General features: G+C 35.1%; 1 protein-coding gene across 3 annotated transcripts in view; it reads right to left on the reverse strand.

Moving 5' to 3' along the window:
* Positions 1 to 11,584: 11,584 nt before the first annotated feature.
* The window catches only part of LOC140149220 (cerebral cavernous malformations protein 2 homolog), a 42,392-nt gene continuing 35,102 nt past the window's right edge, over positions 11,585 to 18,874 (reverse strand). For 2 of the 3 annotated variants that reach the window (XM_072171441.1, XM_072171440.1), the window contains exon 11: positions 11,585 to 18,867. In XM_072171441.1, coding sequence (XP_072027542.1) covers positions 18,596 to 18,867 — 272 coding nt within the window. In that variant the 3' untranslated portion in view covers positions 11,585 to 18,595. The remainder of the gene's footprint in view (positions 18,868 to 18,874) is intronic. The other variant, XM_072171442.1, reaches the window with a different exon arrangement.

Genomic DNA, 18,874 nt, shown 5'->3' on the forward strand with positions numbered 1-18,874 from the left:
TGGGGGAGTGTGGGGAGGGGGTAGGGGTGTGTGTATGGGATGGGTGTGTGGGGGGGAGGGTGTGTGTGTATGGGATGGGTGTGTGTGGGGGAGGGTGTAGAGGAGCTATGAGTATCAAAGTATGTTGGCAGGTGTGGATAGTAAGTAACCCATTAGATGCCTTATAATTGTCACAAGTGCTTTTATAACTTAGTGTGGCTTTTATAACAGGTTAGCAAGGTACTAATTATCCTAGTGATGTGTGTATTCAACTATTCATAACACAGGAATCCTGTGAACGTATATCCCATCGTAATACAATTACGTATTATCCTGTATTAGTCTTCCTGTAGGCAAATAAATAATTGTTTGATTGGTGTAATGGACCAAAAAGTTGTGTTTGGTAGGGCAGTATTAATTCTTGATATAATATTTTTTTTGTTAAAATTAAACAAGGTTCCTTTCCCGTTTAAGACAAAAACAAAGAAAATCTTCCACACTTCTGATGCCTTTTTAGGACACAATATATAGTCAACTTATTTGCGGATCGCATGGTCATCTCAAAACGAGGCTCTACCTGTAAAGTGCTTGAGGTGTGTACTTACGTAGTGTACACACATACCCCTGTCAAATGCATGCTTTAATTGCCACATACGCTTTGAAAAAGCCTTCTGGCGCGTTCAGCGTTGCTAGAAAAGCGCAAGAAACAAAAATGCACATTTTGTGCATGCGTTTGTAGGGAGAACCTCGTTGTGGTAGCAAGATGGCGGATCCATGCAAAGGGTGAATTGTCACTATTACGACTTATTTCAACTTAAAATCAACTGTAGGAAAAACACTCAATTTTGTTTAATATTGGGTGCTTTTTCCTGAAATAGTTTTTTAAAGCGCACATTTTAGAAAAAAAGTTGTGTGTTTTTTCACGAGCCTAGCTTTCAGATTTTTTTGCAAAAAGTAGGGCTGGTTGGGTTGCGCCATCAAACAATTTTTTTAATGCCTAGTGTATGCATGTAGATACCTTTGGCTGATTTGTGAAAAGATCTGAACCTATCTTAAGTACCCATCACACATCCGTGATCTCATAACATTGTGTGAGTTTTGGGATTTGTATTGGGCACTTCGAGTGTGTAGCATTTCAGAGAAATCAGGTCACGATCAGAAGAAAAATATATAAGAAAATTACTCCCCAAACGTTATTGAAGTTGTGCATAGAAATGTGCCATTGATATTAGTAGCAGGTTTGTATTTCAACTCACAAATTAACTTTTGTTTCAGATTTTCAAAATTGGTAGCTTTGATACCAAAATCATTCTAGTGATTTGATTTATTGAAATGTGATGGAACAAAAGAGATCAAAATTACAGAGTGAGGAATCCACCACATTTGCAACTTGCTCATGGAGATTGAAATAATGTACCTCCACTAATTTTGCCATGCACTTAGCAAAGTTGGATTTATAGTACGAGCTTGTTTGCTTTCTGTGTAATGCATTGTGCCAATTAAATGCACTCGGCACTTCTTGCGCAAACCTTTTTAATGCTCAAGCTTAAAGATGGAAGTTGACACTCTATTTCAGGCTTTGCTGATAAACATCGGAGGTACAGAATTTTGGTGTCCATGTGTGATGCACCAATGTGGTATATTTACCATAGTGTAATGCACAGGATAACTCCAATTCCGAACTTGTTTAAGTCTAATTCCTTTGAATGTAAAAGTTAGACAACCCAATACAATGTAGTACTATAAATTGTAAACACCTTGTAAGCATCACTTCACCTTCTGGATTATCTCTAAGATAATCAATTCTGAAAAAAATGTTATTGTTTGTACAATAAATTTGTCTTATTCAGCTAGAATTTGTATAGAAAATATTTGTATTTAAATAGATATATATGTACATTGTATGTAAATAATATTCTCTTCTTACTTTACATTATTATGAAGTACTTAAGTCTGTTGGATTGTTATAAACATTCACTTCTATGCCTCAAAGTTCAGCAATTTTGTTCAAAATTATTGGGATGATTGTTTACAAGTTTAGATTCTCTTTATCATTAAATTAGCAATTTTAATTTTGCTTTCTGAAGTTGTATGTAACATGGGCTGATACAGTATGAGCATGTACCCCAAATGAAAGTAATTTATTGTAATATTAAGGTAAGAAAATTGATCCATTATGACTGATTGCTGACAATGACAATATAAAGAGTGGTAGTTGATAAATGAAAAAGGGATATTAGTAACCCTTAATCGCAATAGTATTCAATACTTAAAATTGTATCATAATTTGATTGTATTCTCACCGACAAGAAATTATTAATATTATCTGTTCAAACAGAGAACAGTAATGTTTTATTTAGGGTCTTCCAGAGCTGTAGAAATAATTCCTGCAGCATGTTATATGTAGATTGTATGGTCATTGTCATGTTTATATGTTGTCAGTTTTCTTCATTACTCATGTTAAAAATCTGGTCAGATAAAAGTTTGAGTTGTTCAAAATGTTTGAAACAAGCATATTTGGTTGTGTTGTATCTCATGATGTTGTGTTTGTATTTTAAGAATTACTTTAAGAATTAATATGATTTATTCATTGAATTGTGTATAGACTAGAGATGTAAACATACCTTAGATACAGTCATTTGGAATGTTAAAAACAACCTGTTCAGAAAAATAAATTTTTAGAAGATTTACTTTCCAGATTCAAAATAAAACTCTTTAATGTGTATACTTATGTGAAAGAACCCTAAGTGTTACAATTATACAAGACACACACAGAAGACATTTAAACACAATCCTGACCAGCACACAACCATACTTAAAAAAAAAGCAAGGGAATGTGCTGGCATGGCGAAAGAAGTTAACCATTTATGTCATATTAGAGACCTTGCGGAATGAAGTTACTTTAACTTTAACTTTAACGTCTAGAGGATTATAGAGGATTATGTATTCAAAACCACTCTGCCATTAAAGCCGCTTGAAGTTAAAGTTAACGCGAGAATCTATAGTGTGCGGTAAATTATGATGAAATACGTCATAATTTAGAACAATAGTTTGTCTATTTCCCCATAGACTACATAATTACCACTTATGTATTATCCAGTTAATAGACCAATTATTGGAAATCTAATTTGGTTGGGTAAAAAACATGCGACATGTTGCTGAAAATTATTGATTGAATTAGATCAAAATAATTTTTGTTCTAAACTTCACACTTGATATATAATTTTGTGTGTGCTCATGGCGTACACCAAATCAGCTTATGGAACCAAGTTTTTAGCTTGACTTCAACGCCAAGGGGATTAAGTTCCGTAAAATGGTCTGGTTTTACTTGAGCCAGCAGTATACGATACTTCTGGAAGAGTAAAGCAGGTGCATAACATTTTTATATATAACATGTCATAGGTTGTGCCTGGTAAGAGAGGGGGTAGGGAGGAGGAGAGTGAGGGCATTGGAAGTGGACAGGGAAGTGCTTTGCTGGTAGCCAAGGGGGGGGGGCTCCCCCGTGGGACACCTTGTCTTCCTTCTTGACCCTTCCTTTTGGATGCTGACCGCCGTGATATTTTACGCTTTTAGGTCCTTTTCTGCCATTTTAAGCCCATTTTTGTAAAAACGTTTCCCTTTGAGAATCGGCCCACGCCCCTAACAGAAAAACCCTGACAAAATCACTGTGGAGGGGGAAACAGGGGGGCGAGTGGGTAATTATAGGGGGGTCAAGTTTGAGAGAGCGAGTACAGATAGAGGGGAGAAGGAGGGGAAAATAAGGAGAATGTAGGGAAGGGGAAGCAGGAGGGGAAGGGGGAGAGAGATTCAGAAGGAGGGGAAAGAAATAAAGAATATGTATTTCATTAGGCTTTGCGAAGTAAATTGGAATATGAAATTGACAAAGCTGACGAGCCTTTATTAAATAATATTATATATATAGGCCTATAACTATCGTAAGAATATTAATTGAAACGCATAGGGCCTAGCTAGTTTCAAAATAATATGATAAGGAGATTAACGCTGGGTCCCGACATAATCCATGTTGAGTGGTATCGCGAGTTCATTCATGTTTACTCAAGCGAAGCTCTTAAGGTAGAGTCTTTTGTCTTGAAGTGGGACTAATAACCACTTGACTAAACAAAAGAGAGACATTTGGATGTATTCGGTTACAAGCTCTTACACATGCCCTTCTTTTAAACGCACATTGATACACATGTCCCGAGTTTAGCGACAAGACGCTGTTGTTGCAGTAACCAACCATACGTTAGCGTTGGAGTAAATTTGAGCAAGAAATCCAATCGATATTTCTGAAGTTGCCGTTCCAGTTAAAGTAACTTCTTTCCGCAAACTCTCTATTATTAATAGTTGTATACTTGGCCAGTAGATATTTTAGATCCAATCATATCACTAAAATTATTCAGGAAAAGTGAAGGAATTAGTGTGATTAATTATTGTGTTAAGGGGGTACTACACCCCTGCCCAATTTTGTGCCCATTTTTGCATTTTTCTCAAAAATTATAGCACATTGGTGACAAGTAAGATATGTATATTATAGGGGCAAGGACTACTACTACTGCACTAGAAATGTTATTTCAACACAGACAACCGTTGTGGAGTTACAGTCAAAAATGAGGGAAAACCAATATTTGATCAATAAATCAATAACTGCTTGCCTTGAGTTGCTGAATTTTCAGTGCAGTAGTTGTAGTCCTTGCCCCTGTAATATACATATCTTACTTGTCACCAATGCGCTATAATTTTTGAGAAAAATGCAAAAATAGGCAAAAAATTGGTCAGGGGTGTAGTACCCCCTTAACCTTTGTCTTCATGATTGGTAAAGGTGTCAACTAAAGCCAAGTTCATTATTCCTGTGGATAGGTTGTTTTTGTTTCACCTTTTGAGCTTAGATTTTTACTGATATTTACATTTACACATGGATAGTTTATTTATCAGTTTTGTTTTACATTATACTGTATAGTAGGATATTTTGGCGGTGTTAATTTTTCACAATTTGAACCATTCTAACAGATTATGGTTTCTTTTATGCAAGGTTTCAAACCACTGCTCATAAAAGCCTTTGGGTCAAAGATAAATTTGCTGCTTTTAAATTTGTGGTTCTCTAACTATACAGTGCATATGTGACATGATCAAGGGGAATGAGTCACATGTCGACCTTGGTCGAAAATGAGTTTTACATTTGTTTCTAAAAAGAGGACATTTTGAGCTTTGAGAAACTGAAAACCACATGTTGATACGACTTTTCTTTGCGAAGTTAGGTCAATTTATCAATCGCTGAAAACAATATAAAACAAAAGAATTTTAACACTTTCTTTGCCAATATCTCAAATTCAATATTAGCGACATCCGACTCATTCCCCTTGATCGTGTCACATATAATGATTCCATCCATAGTTCTTTATTGATAAATTCCTATGGTTGTTTGCTTACAAAAAATGCTGAATTGTTTCAAAAACATGTAGTATTGATCATTGAATAGCAGTTATATTGATTATGTGATGTGTGAATATTGCCATATATGTAAATACTCAGTGTGAATGCAACGTCAGTTTACTTTTTATTATTATTTATAGTGATGTGCTCATTAAAGAACTAATAGCTTTAATTATTTATTGTATAGAATTATATTTTTCTTATCAGATTGCTTAATTTATATAGTTATTAATATTGATCAGAATATTGGTATGTGTGCGATTAATACTTCTAACCAAGTGTAGTGATTGTTTTAAAATGTGAAGTTATTGAAGATATTTTCAATTTTTGTAATGCTTTTGTGTAGTGTATTATAGTAGTTATTTAACATGGTAAATTACTTTGATTATTAATGCATCTTTTTTGTTCATTTTCTTTTTCTTTTTCCCAGTATCTCAATGTCAGTATGTGTATGCTGCACTAACCCTTTCTCTCCTCTCTTTCTCTGTTCTCTATCTCATTTTGCCTCTCTTTGACTCTTGTCTCTACCCATTATCACTGCTCTTATTTACAGAAGGTATACTTGTGTTATGTCATGGCCAGGTTTTAAAAATATGTCTTGTACTTAAGTCTTTACTGAATGGTGTTCTATCAGTACCATTAGTTTTTTTGTTTATTCATTGGTTATAATGTTTCTTATTCTATATATTTGTCAAACTACATAAAAATATGTAGCTTATTATCATTAAATGTGCAGTGGCAACTCTCAAGGTGTATTTTTGGAAAAATTCAAAAAAGCAAAACTTTGTGTAACCGTATGATTGATATTAGTCTCATGTCAATTGCCTAGTTCTTTACTTTATTGTATGTTTGTGATGAATTTAGCTTTGATAATGTTGTCAACAGTAAGCATAGGCAGAACGCATTGTGCTTTGCCTATATTTCAGCTACCTTGATATTTATAGTGTGTATAAAATTGGGGACATATTCCAAGGTCTACTAATTAATTTAGATTTATACATAGTGGCATACGAGGATAATTAAGCTTATGTAAATTTTCAGTAGCATTTTATTCATGAAATGAAGTATGATGAACATATACTGTAAGGATTAAATATCCGTCTAATGGTGCATATGAGCTCCCTTGATGTAACTGGAATTTTAAGCAGAAACTAAGGGTGCCCTCCGGTAAAAATCCTACCAGCCCTCCAGTAAAAATCCTACCAGCAAATAATGGCTTCTTGTTGGGATTTTCATACATACCTACATACATACATAAAATATTCCTATGACGCTTTTTCGCAGTTCAAAGCGCTTCACAGGAGGGAGGTCTGTATTTGTGAGTGAAATTTACAGTAAGGCAAAGGAGCCCATGTGCACTAACAGGTGAATCTTTTTAGTACTTAATTTTGCCTTGAGTTTGGTAGTGATGCCAGTGTGCAGACAAAACTACAATAATCAAGGTGAAACAAGTTATAGTCAAGTCATAGTCTTCTATTGCATGTTCATTTAGTTATCAGGTTAGATATTATGCTGTTATTGTTTTATGATTCAAAATCAAAACTGTATTGATTATATGATATGTGCAAAATGTGCTATTTCAGTTGAAATCCATACACCCAGATCAGACATGATCTTAATCTTCCACTTATACTAGGAGCACCTCGTAATAGGCGAGAATTACTAGGTTTTTGTTACTGTGCGAATTAATTAATTAAGTCCCAACTTACGCTCTTGTAAATTCACAAAAGCGTGCATCAGTCATGCAATACGCAAAGCGCAGTTCGCGTAGCAGCTGCGCCCAGTTGTACGTATGCCATTCTATATCAATCCACAATGTTATGACTCTCGCCTATTACGAGCTGATTAGAGTATAGGGAGTGTGAATTTCAAATGGGGTTACCTGAATGGATGACTCCATATGAAATCTTCACCCCCTGTGTGGGATATTAAGGTCATGTCTTTCACAGGGGGTATATGGATTTCAACTGGAATAGCCCAATGGGTAATGTCAATTATGTTCAAGTTTAGACATTCTACATCAACACATTTTAAGTGCACAATTTGTTGAAACTCCCCTGGATGCAACCATAAACAGGGATATTGCGGTTTGTTAGTTTTGGCCAATGTCAACATCAATATATCCAAAATATATTACTTGTTTGTATCTATCCTTTTAATAAAGTTGTTAATATTCATAAATGGGGAAAGTAGAGGTTATCCAGAGTACACTTATATGATCTGATCTCTGTGGAAGAAACAACACAACTTGTCAAATTGAGTTTAAAAACCCATATCTTTTGACAATATATTGTAACCTAAAAATCTAGATAGATTGATAGTGAAAACAATGAACCCTGTATGTCTGCATAATATGTCAATCAATTGGTACGCCTCAAGTTCCGTAGTGACGTAGGTGCATATTTCACTGGTTGCAATATTGAATTGTGCGTGTAAAGTTAATTGTGCAGAGGGTACGTGCACACTTACAAGTGCGGGTTGTCGGCACTCTTACAGTGCACCCGGCGATCACTACCAAACTTGAGGTGAACCAAACAATAGTTGTATCTTTTTATATACTTGAAAGTTGTAGATAGACAATTACATTTTCCATACATTTTGTATTAAAGTTTCTGACATTTTTTGATACTGATAGTAGTAGAGTTATGATCAAGGATCAATATTATTATATTTATGCATATATATGAGAATTAGGAATAGAATTCCAGGAACAGTTACTGTCTGTTATTTCTAGCTTTACAAGCATGTGTTAAGTCTGTATATGGTCATAGCTGGGCCTTACATCATATTGTAAGATTGAATACTTTCATCAAGCCTTACATCACATTGCATGCATTGGAAACCCCAGTGCAAAGACTTACATGGTACCGTACAACCTGGAGCTTTGTGAAATCAGTAGTGAAGTTTATTCATTCATGTTTATACAGCTCTTATTAACTAGTTGCCATTTATAAATATTTTATTAGAACAGTAGAAATAACAATGAATTTGGTTTCAGGTCAAAAGTCTGAAGGATCATTAGCCCAAAAACCTAATAACACAGTGATAAACCCTAATCCTACCTTAACCATAGACTTCATCATAACCTAATCTCTAACCTAAGTCCTAAACCTAACCCTGACTCTAATACTAACACTAACCTTATCCCTATAACCCTAATCATAACTTGAAATGCCCTAAACAAAGACTTTCTCTTTTTGCATTAATGACCCTTAGGACTAATGGCCTGGTCAATCATAACTGCAAGTTCTTATTGCAAGACCAGCAAGGCCTGAGTGTAAGTTGGATGATTATTATTGTTTAATTCAATTCTTGTTGATGGAATTCAGAATTGTTGCAGCGGGCTGGCAGGTGTGCATGGTTCATGTTGCTTACATGAAAACAGACAGGCTTATTCAGACAATTAAGGTCTAGTTACCTATTACCTCACTTGGCAAAATAGTAAGCAATTGTTGATTTAGTCTAGCTGGCATGCATGGGTGGACAAATTGTATTTGTCTTATCAGGGATACAGAATTAGGTTAGAATAGTGTCAAGGTTGATGAAAAGTATTGCAATTATGAGTCTGATGTCATGGAGTTGAAATACACTTGAACTTCTTATTTTGCAATAGAAAAATAAAAAAGAAATGGTTTTAAAAAGATAACTTCTCCTATAGGTTATATCTTTATGTAGTTGCCAAAATATGACAAAAATGATAACAGTAGACAATAAAAGCTATGCAAAGGTAATACTATTGTGTCGTGTCATTTCTCTTGTGATTTGTTTTCCTAGTGTGAGAGTGTTGGGGTGTGATTCACAAATACACCTGAATGTGTGTAGAATAAATAGAACACTATAACACTCATTGGGCTACACCCAGCTTTAGTTAATCAAGTAGCCTGGAATTGGGTCATTGGATATGTGGTTGAGCCAGCAATGGCATTGTTGAGGGGTGTACCCAAGGTCAGCTTTAATACCAGGTAGAACATTTTTGAAAAGACAATACATATCAGTAACTTACAATACGTAAACAATAATTTGTATAGCCCCCCTCTCAAAGGCTAGTGCATTTCATGTGTACTTGCTCAATTAGCATTTTGTGGAAACTTTATTATACACTTGAATGGGGTTCTTTTATAAAAAAAAAGAACCTCATGCAATTGTGTAACAAAATTCACATCGAATGGTACTTAAAAGGGCATTTCATAATCCACAGCCTCATCCCCCCACTTTTCTCAAAAAAAGTTGAGATTTTTATACGACTGGAAACCTCTGACTACATGTTATGTACCAAATAGTTCTTGTAGATTAATTTGTTTAGCAAAAATATCATCAAATTTGAATTTCGTTCTGGTGTACCAGAACAAAATTACAACAGTGGCCCATGGAGCAGTGTAATAATCGTGCATAACTCACAAACGCAAAATCGGAATCAACTGAAATTTTAGGAGTAAGCTTTTTTCGTGGATATCTACTGAAAAATGTCTTAAAAAGAGGATGCTATGATCACAAAATCCTCCTTTAAGCAAGTGTGAATATAATTAACTTCTGAAGAGGGGCTATCGCTGAAAAAAAAAACCAAAAAGGCCTGTAACTTAGCAGTTATGAAACGAAAGGAGAAGTGGTCCATTTAATAAACATCAAAATTCATTTTGTGTGCATTTTTTTCCCACCAGTCCTTGCTCTGGTAATAAACAGAGGGATTGTTTGCCATTATTATTGTTTCCATTTGTTCTTTTCTTACTCTATTCTCCTATCTTACATTGAGGCCTTCCATTAAATCAATCCGTTTCCAAATTATGAGTTGTATTTCCCAAGCAATTTTGATATGAGAAGCAAAAAATTAATGTGTACTATATGCCCAGGGATGTAAGTAGGTCTGAAGAAAAAAACCTGAAATCTGAAAAAATCAGGAAAAAGCGTGTAAATTTGGGCTAAAAAGCCCCAAATTGGGCTGAAAATAAATGAGCTGAAATTTGGACCAAAAAAGATCTGGAATTCCAGATTGATCCTAAAAACTTCCATCCCTGAATGCCCCATGTGATAGATTGTCATTACCCCTATTGCCCTGCAGGGCAACTTGAAAATCCAAATACTCTGGACTAACAACAGCAGAAAATTTAAAATTTAGGGGTTGAGCTGGACAGGTGGAAGTTCTTGCCAAGTTGAAATGGATATGGGCTCTTTCTTCCAGTCTGGGTCGGGATTAACAACAAATAATATATATAGTATTAAATAAACAACACTAGTACAAAAGTACAGATGTTTCCAACCGCGATACGAGAACTGCCATTGTAACACATTCAAATTCAATGCATTTTGAAATCATTAATAGACTATGACATGAATACAAATTATCAATTTTCATATTAAAAATAACAAAACATCTTGAAATTTTTTTAAATTATTTTTTTAGGTCAACCATGAATGATCCTAGCATTTAGGTCTAGGTCCAGGGACACTACAAAACCGAAACTTTTTTTTTTTTTTTTTTGAATTTCGGTACCTGGGCAGGGTATTTCCTACCGGTAATGTAATCTCGGCGGGTACCCACTAGCCGCCTGAAAATGCCAGCCTTACTATACACATACATGTATGGTACATTGATAGCGCACTGAACAAGTGTATATAAGGCCCCGTATCCATAGGCTGTTCCCTTGTGGCGTGTGCCCTTGTTCAGTTGTTCCCATGTGACCTGCCACACAGACAACCTATGGATACGGCTACTAAGCAAAACAAAGGTTCGTTGTCTGTGTGTCAGGTCACATGGGAACAAGTGAACTGTGAACACGGAACAAGGTCACACACCACAAGGGAACAGCCTATGGATACGGGGCCTTATAATACATGTACCGTCATTGATCGGATCAGATCTGAAAAGGATAGAATAAATTGGGATGAGGCTAGCAGAAGTTCGGATTGGCCGGTCTGGTGTGCAAAAAATAAATGTCAGAATCAAATTTTTCAAATTGTTCAGGATGGGCTGGATCGGGGTGGAAAAATTTTGCCCTGCAGGGCACTAGTTAATACGCTTTTGTTCACACCATCTCAGGCATCAAAATTTACTGGGTAATGAGGAAAATATGAGAAAATCTAATACCAAAATCTCAGTTTTTTGGGAGGGACGATGTTGTTAATCTGGACATGCACCTTTAACTTAACAGGCAGAAATAGACAAGAAACACCAACGTAATTGCTGATGACATAAAGCCTCTTAGAAAAGTTTATTTACACAAAATACCAGCACATAAAGCAGGTAATATATATATAATATATTACAATATAAAACAACCTTTACATTTACATCAAAATAACACAATTTTGTAATCATAATATATGCTACACATATCATAGTTTGTTCTTGTGAGCTTTGTTTGTACAAAGCGCAGCATAAAACCAACGCCACTGATACATTTACACAATTCACAGATCGTTTCAGGAATCAAGACAATAGTATACCTAAAAGCATAGAAAAGAGCTTTACTTAAATAAATTGTACTTGCAATTGTTGCACAACTTTTAAAACAATGTGCTATGGGCTTCAACACAAAGCAATTTTGTACATGAATGATGATGGGAGAAAATTACTACAGCTAGCTACAGTCGCTAGCTCATATGTGATTTCTATTTTACCCAAAGAAATTAGACCGAGAGAACTTGGAATCTGTGTAGCCCATGCTAAACACTGAATTATCCACCATATTGGATTTCTATCTTACCCAAAGAAATTAAACAGAGAGAACTCGCGCGATACGATACTGCAGCAAGCAAAACACGCACATACGTCACTACCAAACTTGAAGTGAATCATATTGAATTTCTATCTTACCCAAATTTATAAATTAGAGTGCGAGAACCTGATTTGACTTAAAAATGTACCTCTGGCACTTGGCAAAGGCCTGCGATCAAATGACAATGGCTTGAGGATCAAATAGGTTTGTGTGTGTAATGCTTAGCATGTATTATCAGCACAACACGGGCATTATGCAGATCACATGCAGTCTGGAGGTAGAGTAGTTTTGCTTGCCTGTGCAAAGAGCAAACAGTGGATATGAGTTCTCCCAATCTGGTTTCATTATTGTACCACACATCAAAAGTATTCTAACAGGATCTAATTAACATCAAATACCAAGCAACTTTTATCACTGAAATATAATAACTTGCTAGAGTGAACTTAAGACATTTATTTAATTTACTTGATTTATACAGAATGACTTTTTAGTGCTATCTGAAATACAAAGAATGAAGAACATTCTAACCTAATACTTGGTGTAGTTAAGATATGCAGGAAGTATAGATTCCTGTGTAAACATGCTGAAATCCACACACCCGGATATTCCACACAAGGAGTGTGAATTTCAAATGGGGTTTCCTGAATGGGTGACTCCATTTGAAATCTACAGGCTATGCGTGCCTTGTGGTGTGTGGGTTTCTACTGGAATAGTCCATTGTGGAAAGGAGACAAAAGAGTTTAAGACTTTGGTTTCATCTATGAAATACTTTATATACTCTCCATAGAATTTGATGTTTGGCCATTGGTCCTTTTCATACAAAAGGCACAAAATATGGATTCAATTATCCTTTGAGGTTCAAAGTTTGGCGAGTAGAACAAATGTTGATTGTTAATAATAAGAGCTGTGTCCAGGCTGTTTTCAAGGTAATTCAAGCAACAAAAATAATGGCTATTACTAATTCCATGAATATAACGGGCTTAATGCCTCACAATATTCCCAGCAAACAAAACACATTTGACTACATGTAAAAGGGTTTAATCGTTGGGTTATATTAAAGATTAAAAAAACCATTTCAATAACATTCAAAAACATTTTGAAAACTTGCTGTACAACATTCTAATATTCAGAATGTTGTAAAATATTTTACAAAAATGTTTGCCAACAAATGTTATATAATAATAATATTCTTAAAATGTTGTTCAAATGTTTTCTTTGCATATCAAATGTTTTAAAAACATTTGCATGACTTTTATATAATCTAACATATGTTATTAAAATGTTTTGGCCAAAACATAAGCCCATTGATAACAGGTTTACAAAATTTTTGCATCTGCTGGGATTTTGATGCTTTGATGATAAACTTCCAGCAATCATTGTTTTCAACAATGAGCAAATGAGTGTTTTTGCTTGCTGAACACCTGATGAAACCTTACTTGTGGTTGCGGTGTCTGTGTCTTAAGGGCTTATCATACTTGCAGTCACAGCATGCGATTAAAAAATCCCTACCAATCAAACACTAGTAGCATATCACAATTGCTACCAGCACCCAGTTGTGACATAGTGACAAAGTTGCCTTCAAGTCAACTGGTTGCAATTTAGCGCTGCAGTATGCTAGCAATTTATTGACCAGATATCAGCAATCCAATAAACGTCGGAAGTTATGTCACAAAAAAAGGTAACGATTGCCGAGTATGATATGCCTTTTACTATATTATGCGATTCATTTTATGATGTGCACATACACAAATATGTCTAAATCGTGTAAAAGATACATTACCTCATACAATGAAACTACCAACATAAAACACAAGAGTGAACAATATGTCAAATGAATATGCAAGATATATTCATTCAATGTTCAACCATCTACTTACATATGGCCTACTTACAGATGTGTGACATGTGTTAACATTTAGTATGCCCTCTGTTGGTACGCCATAAGAATCGCAGGACAAGAGACCCAGCAGTCTACATGGAGTAAGTTGGGTTTATTTGCATTTCTTTTGGTTTCAAAGCAAATAATAACAAAAATGTTATCAAACTTGCTTACAGGTGCTACATAGTATTACAAAATTAAAACAAAAAGGGTTTTGAAAGTTGGGTTTTGAAAAGATTTTATGAGGTCTGTCACACACCATGTGTGTTATTTTGTTTTTACTTGTGTGAAACAACCGAGGGTATACTGACTTTCAACACACATAGGTCAACTCATCTATAAGATCAAATGAAGACCTCCATTACAAAAAAGTTGATAGCAAAGTTCAATGCATCAGACACATATACATTGCTCCTTCCCACTGAGGATGAGCAAGTGCTGAAAAATTTGGAAGCCTTAGATTAATATATCATCAAAACTGATTGCTATATGCCATTAGGGTGGATGTAGCACCTTATAATAATATAGATTAAATAGAATTAGCTTCAGAAGAGATAATTGAGCATTTGTGTACATATTATGTGTTGATATAATGGTGGTACAAGGGGATTATGTGCATGACATTGGGTTAAAGGTCATGACATGTGATGACCTTTGGTGATCTAATATGAAAGCCTGGTTATGGAAGTTACAAGAAACTCTCAATTTAAAGTTATGGTAATCTAATACAATCAGTGACTTTTATATTCATCTACCTGCTTCAACTTACCCAAGCAAGAAATTTAGACATAATAATTAGCACCTACAAACATAATCAATGTTCAATACATCAACATTAGTGGAACTTTCATAGTTGAAATCTTCATTTCATCAGCATGATTCAATTGGCCAGTCAGGATCACACTTGAAACCAGACCTTGTCTTTTGAGGTATGTGATTGTGCACCATAACAAGCAACCTGTGATCACAAGGATCAAGCCAAAATGAACTTTGTTCCCTGTAGCAGAATGTTTGAACATCAATCATTCACTTTTTAAGTGTATGATGCATACACATCAGTAAATCAACGTCTTATATTATCAAAGCAATTTGAAACAATCACACCCCTACAGCACAACTAAACACCTTATGCACCTAGGAAGTGTCACAAGATCGATGCACATTATAAATGCCATTAATATTGTGCTATGATTTGTAGCACAACTGCTGACATTTTAAAAAGACAAGACCTGTATATTTCAAACTTACATGATAATTATGACAGCAACAGTAATTTTGTTCAACTAAAAAATCTTAAACTGATTAATTCAACAGTCATTGTAGTGAATTTGAAACAGTCTTAAATTATTTACAACATATCCAAGTTGGTGTATACCCCCAGTAATGACATGGAAGGGAAATCATTGAAAACAATCCAAGAAAGAATACATGTATCAATAGTTATGATGCAAATCTTCAAATACAAAAAAACTCTTATTTATTATTCCCGACTTTAACACATGATCCACAATTTCAAACAACTTACTTATATCAAAGAATTTTGAGTTCAAGTTCAACAATTACCAAACAATCAAAACTAAGCATGATACTACAGTTTCTTAATCCTAAAGAAGCAAAGAGCCCTAAAAACAAGTTCCTGATCTGTGCATTTAACATTGGCACAAACATATCTACTAATAAATTATCCCAAGAATCATGCATATACTGAATATGTTTGGAGCCTTCAGCTGAATTTATACTTGATTGCCGAGCGACTGCAATGCATCGCTTTTGGAAAGTGTTGGGCAATCACCAAATTTTGCGATGCATCGCTCGTCACTTTTGCATTTCTACTATATCAGTGATCGCGATTGCAGACAACAATTAAAATATTCAAAAGGCCACAGAATACATTTTTAGAACAGCCATTGCTGTCAATAATTATTGCTTTCAATTAATTCACCTCTGAAACTTAATGATCGAGGAAGGTAAATTAATTAGCAAAATTATAGCTCCAGCTGATAGGAAATGATTGGTTGATGTCACTCGGGAGTTGAGATTTCTTCAATTCGCAAAAGCGACATCATTTTTGCCTCAGTGATTTGTATCGATTAATTGACTGGGCACTCTGAAAATGGAATTAAACACTGAGCACGAGTGAGAATCACTTTTTTGCTAAAGCGATAGAGTATAAATTCAGCTTTAAATTTTGATTTATGAGCAATATATTCTTATAGAGGTTCATTCGGTTTACAATTCTGCACATTGTCTTCATAATCATCTGTACAGCAATTGAGCTTATTGAAAATAGAGAAATAAATAAACATCCTTTCACGCTTGTAAATGTGTACGAAATACATCACCATCCTTTCACTCTTGTAAATGTGTACGAAATAGTCCAAATATATGAGGTAAATAATATAGCTGTGATGCTTTATCAATCATAAAGTTGGCGTAAATTGAGGTCAGATTCATATTTTAACTCCATATGTGACATGATCTGGTCTATGGAGGCCAAAGGAGGTATTTTTGAAAATTGAGTTACTATAATTAATACCTTATCATCAGGCTATCATATACTGAAAACACCAAAGGTCTAGCATACTTGGTTCTTAAGTTATGAAGTTTTGTGATGTCTATTTTCTTATGTATTTTAATGTTTTACTCCAACTTTTTTGCCTTTATCTCAGTTTCAAATTTGCCGCCTATGGCCTCCATGGACCAAACCGTGTCGCATATATTCAGTTTTTACTCTGTCAGTGTATTCCACCAACTGTTTTCAAATACACAGTACAAACAAATAAGATCTACTTACGAGTTATTTCTTTCCATTTGACCAAGAAATGAAAACAAGAAACATCCTTGACCTAGATTTGAGCCTGGACTAGATTCAGAGGTCTCCAGTTCAAATCCTGGTCAAGGAAAGAATACTTTGTAATCATATCATTTAACCTTAATCAAACAGGTTTGACAAGCACACTTTCTGACTTATGTTTGCAATGACTATTGGCTTCACAAGTTAGCTACCATGTGTGACTATTTAGTGAGTCTGGTCAAGGTTAACTTTTGTGAAGATATGTCCAATTTTTGATAATGGTTTGAATAAAATGTCAAAATATCTGATAACAATCTCAAAGCAAATTTATATTAAAAGAGGAAACGCTAGTCGAACTAGTGAAAACGTTCCAGGTGAGCGAAAAATAGTGTAGTGTTGAAGTTAAACTCTTTAATCATTACAGCAAACTCATTAGTACTTTACTGTCTTCCTCCACTAGTGCCTTTCATATCATCACGGAGAAATGTAGTATCCTCTCCTGGGTTAGTCAGGTAGCTTGGCTCATGTCTTGCTGAGAAAGTACTTCCCTGACTTCTTCTGCCCATCTCTTCTTTTTGGCCTAGTTCCTGACATTGGGCTATTATAGCTTATTACAGAAGGCTGCCTAGGGTCCATTCACAGCTGTGGTGCCTAATTCTTGCAGTACACTAGCTGTCCTTTTATAAAGCTCTCACACTGTCTTACAGCTGACCTCTGATGCCATACTTTTCCATTACAGCCCATAGCTCTTCTCTGTTCACTTGGTCAACAGATTTTTCTTGATCAGGTGAACATGATTTGCAGTTCTTGGTAAAACTCAATGCTCTTTTCGCACAGTTGCTGGAGTGCAAAGATGGCAACTGTGCATCCCCTATTCTTTTGGAAACTAATATACACTATGTCCCTTTTGAGCCATAGGTTTATTTTGCAATTTGAAATGTTTTTATAGATAAAATACAGACAAATTCACAATAGAATGTAGTAATTGCTTAAATGAGATTTGGTGGGAGACCCATAATATCAAATACAATTGATCATAATTATGCTTGCTAATGGGCCATTCCTGTTGAAATCCATACACCCCATATGGAAGACATGACCTTAATCTCCCAAACAGGGAGTGTAGATTTCAAATGGGGTTATGTGAATAGGCAACTCATTTGAAATCTACACCCCTTGTGAGATGAAGGTCATGTCTTCCATACGGGTGTATGGATTTCAAATAGAATAGCCCAATACATTTTGTCTGTGAAATTGTCAAAAAGTTAATTTTCAATATATTTTGTTATCAAACTCATTTTGAAATATGATAAATGCACCATTTGTCACTTGTGTTTTAATTACAGCAGTAAAACTGCTGTAACAGTTAAAACTGTTTTACTTAATTTTAACACATTTTTGTAACCATTACTTGTAAAATATATTTAAACCAGTCAATAGCAACTTTGTTCAACTTGGTTCAAATTGAAACTAGACCAAGACTAAAACTTTCCAACTTGGTTAACACTCAAAACTGGACCACAAGACTATTCTTTCATTTAGATGGTTAATGATGTTTTTCCCCAGATATGGAGACAGACCATCTTTGCTACATTATCCATTTCAAAATTTGTTGTCCACTGCAAAAGAAAAGATAGTGCAACACAATTGTTCCTCTACATTCCTACAAGTTAGCCAGCAGATGCATCTATGGTTGAGAGGTACACACATATGTTTGTAATTTACACACCCATATCACTCTCATGGATCTCAGCTTCCTTGAAACCTGCGCACATTGTTCAGAAGTAGCTCCTTGTGTCACGAGTCTATGGTAGTCTCCAAATGTTCAACTTCATGACAAACATCTAATAGAGCACGATCAAGTTCATCCATTTCTGAGGGAATGGAATGACTATAAGGTCCCATATCAGGTCCCATTGTTGATGATGTGGAGGCCTCACTGGGTGTTCTTCTTGACCTACGACCTCCTGGATAACCATAGATACTGTTACCATGGTCTTGAAGTCCATGTCTTTCAAGGAATGTTTCAAAATGGTCAATGTCCTTCTCTGGAATGTATGGTCTCATGCCTATAAG

This window comes from Amphiura filiformis, chromosome 3 (assembly GCF_039555335.1).
Source record: "Amphiura filiformis chromosome 3, Afil_fr2py, whole genome shotgun sequence".
NCBI lineage: Eukaryota > Metazoa > Echinodermata > Ophiuroidea > Amphilepidida > Amphiuridae > Amphiura > Amphiura filiformis.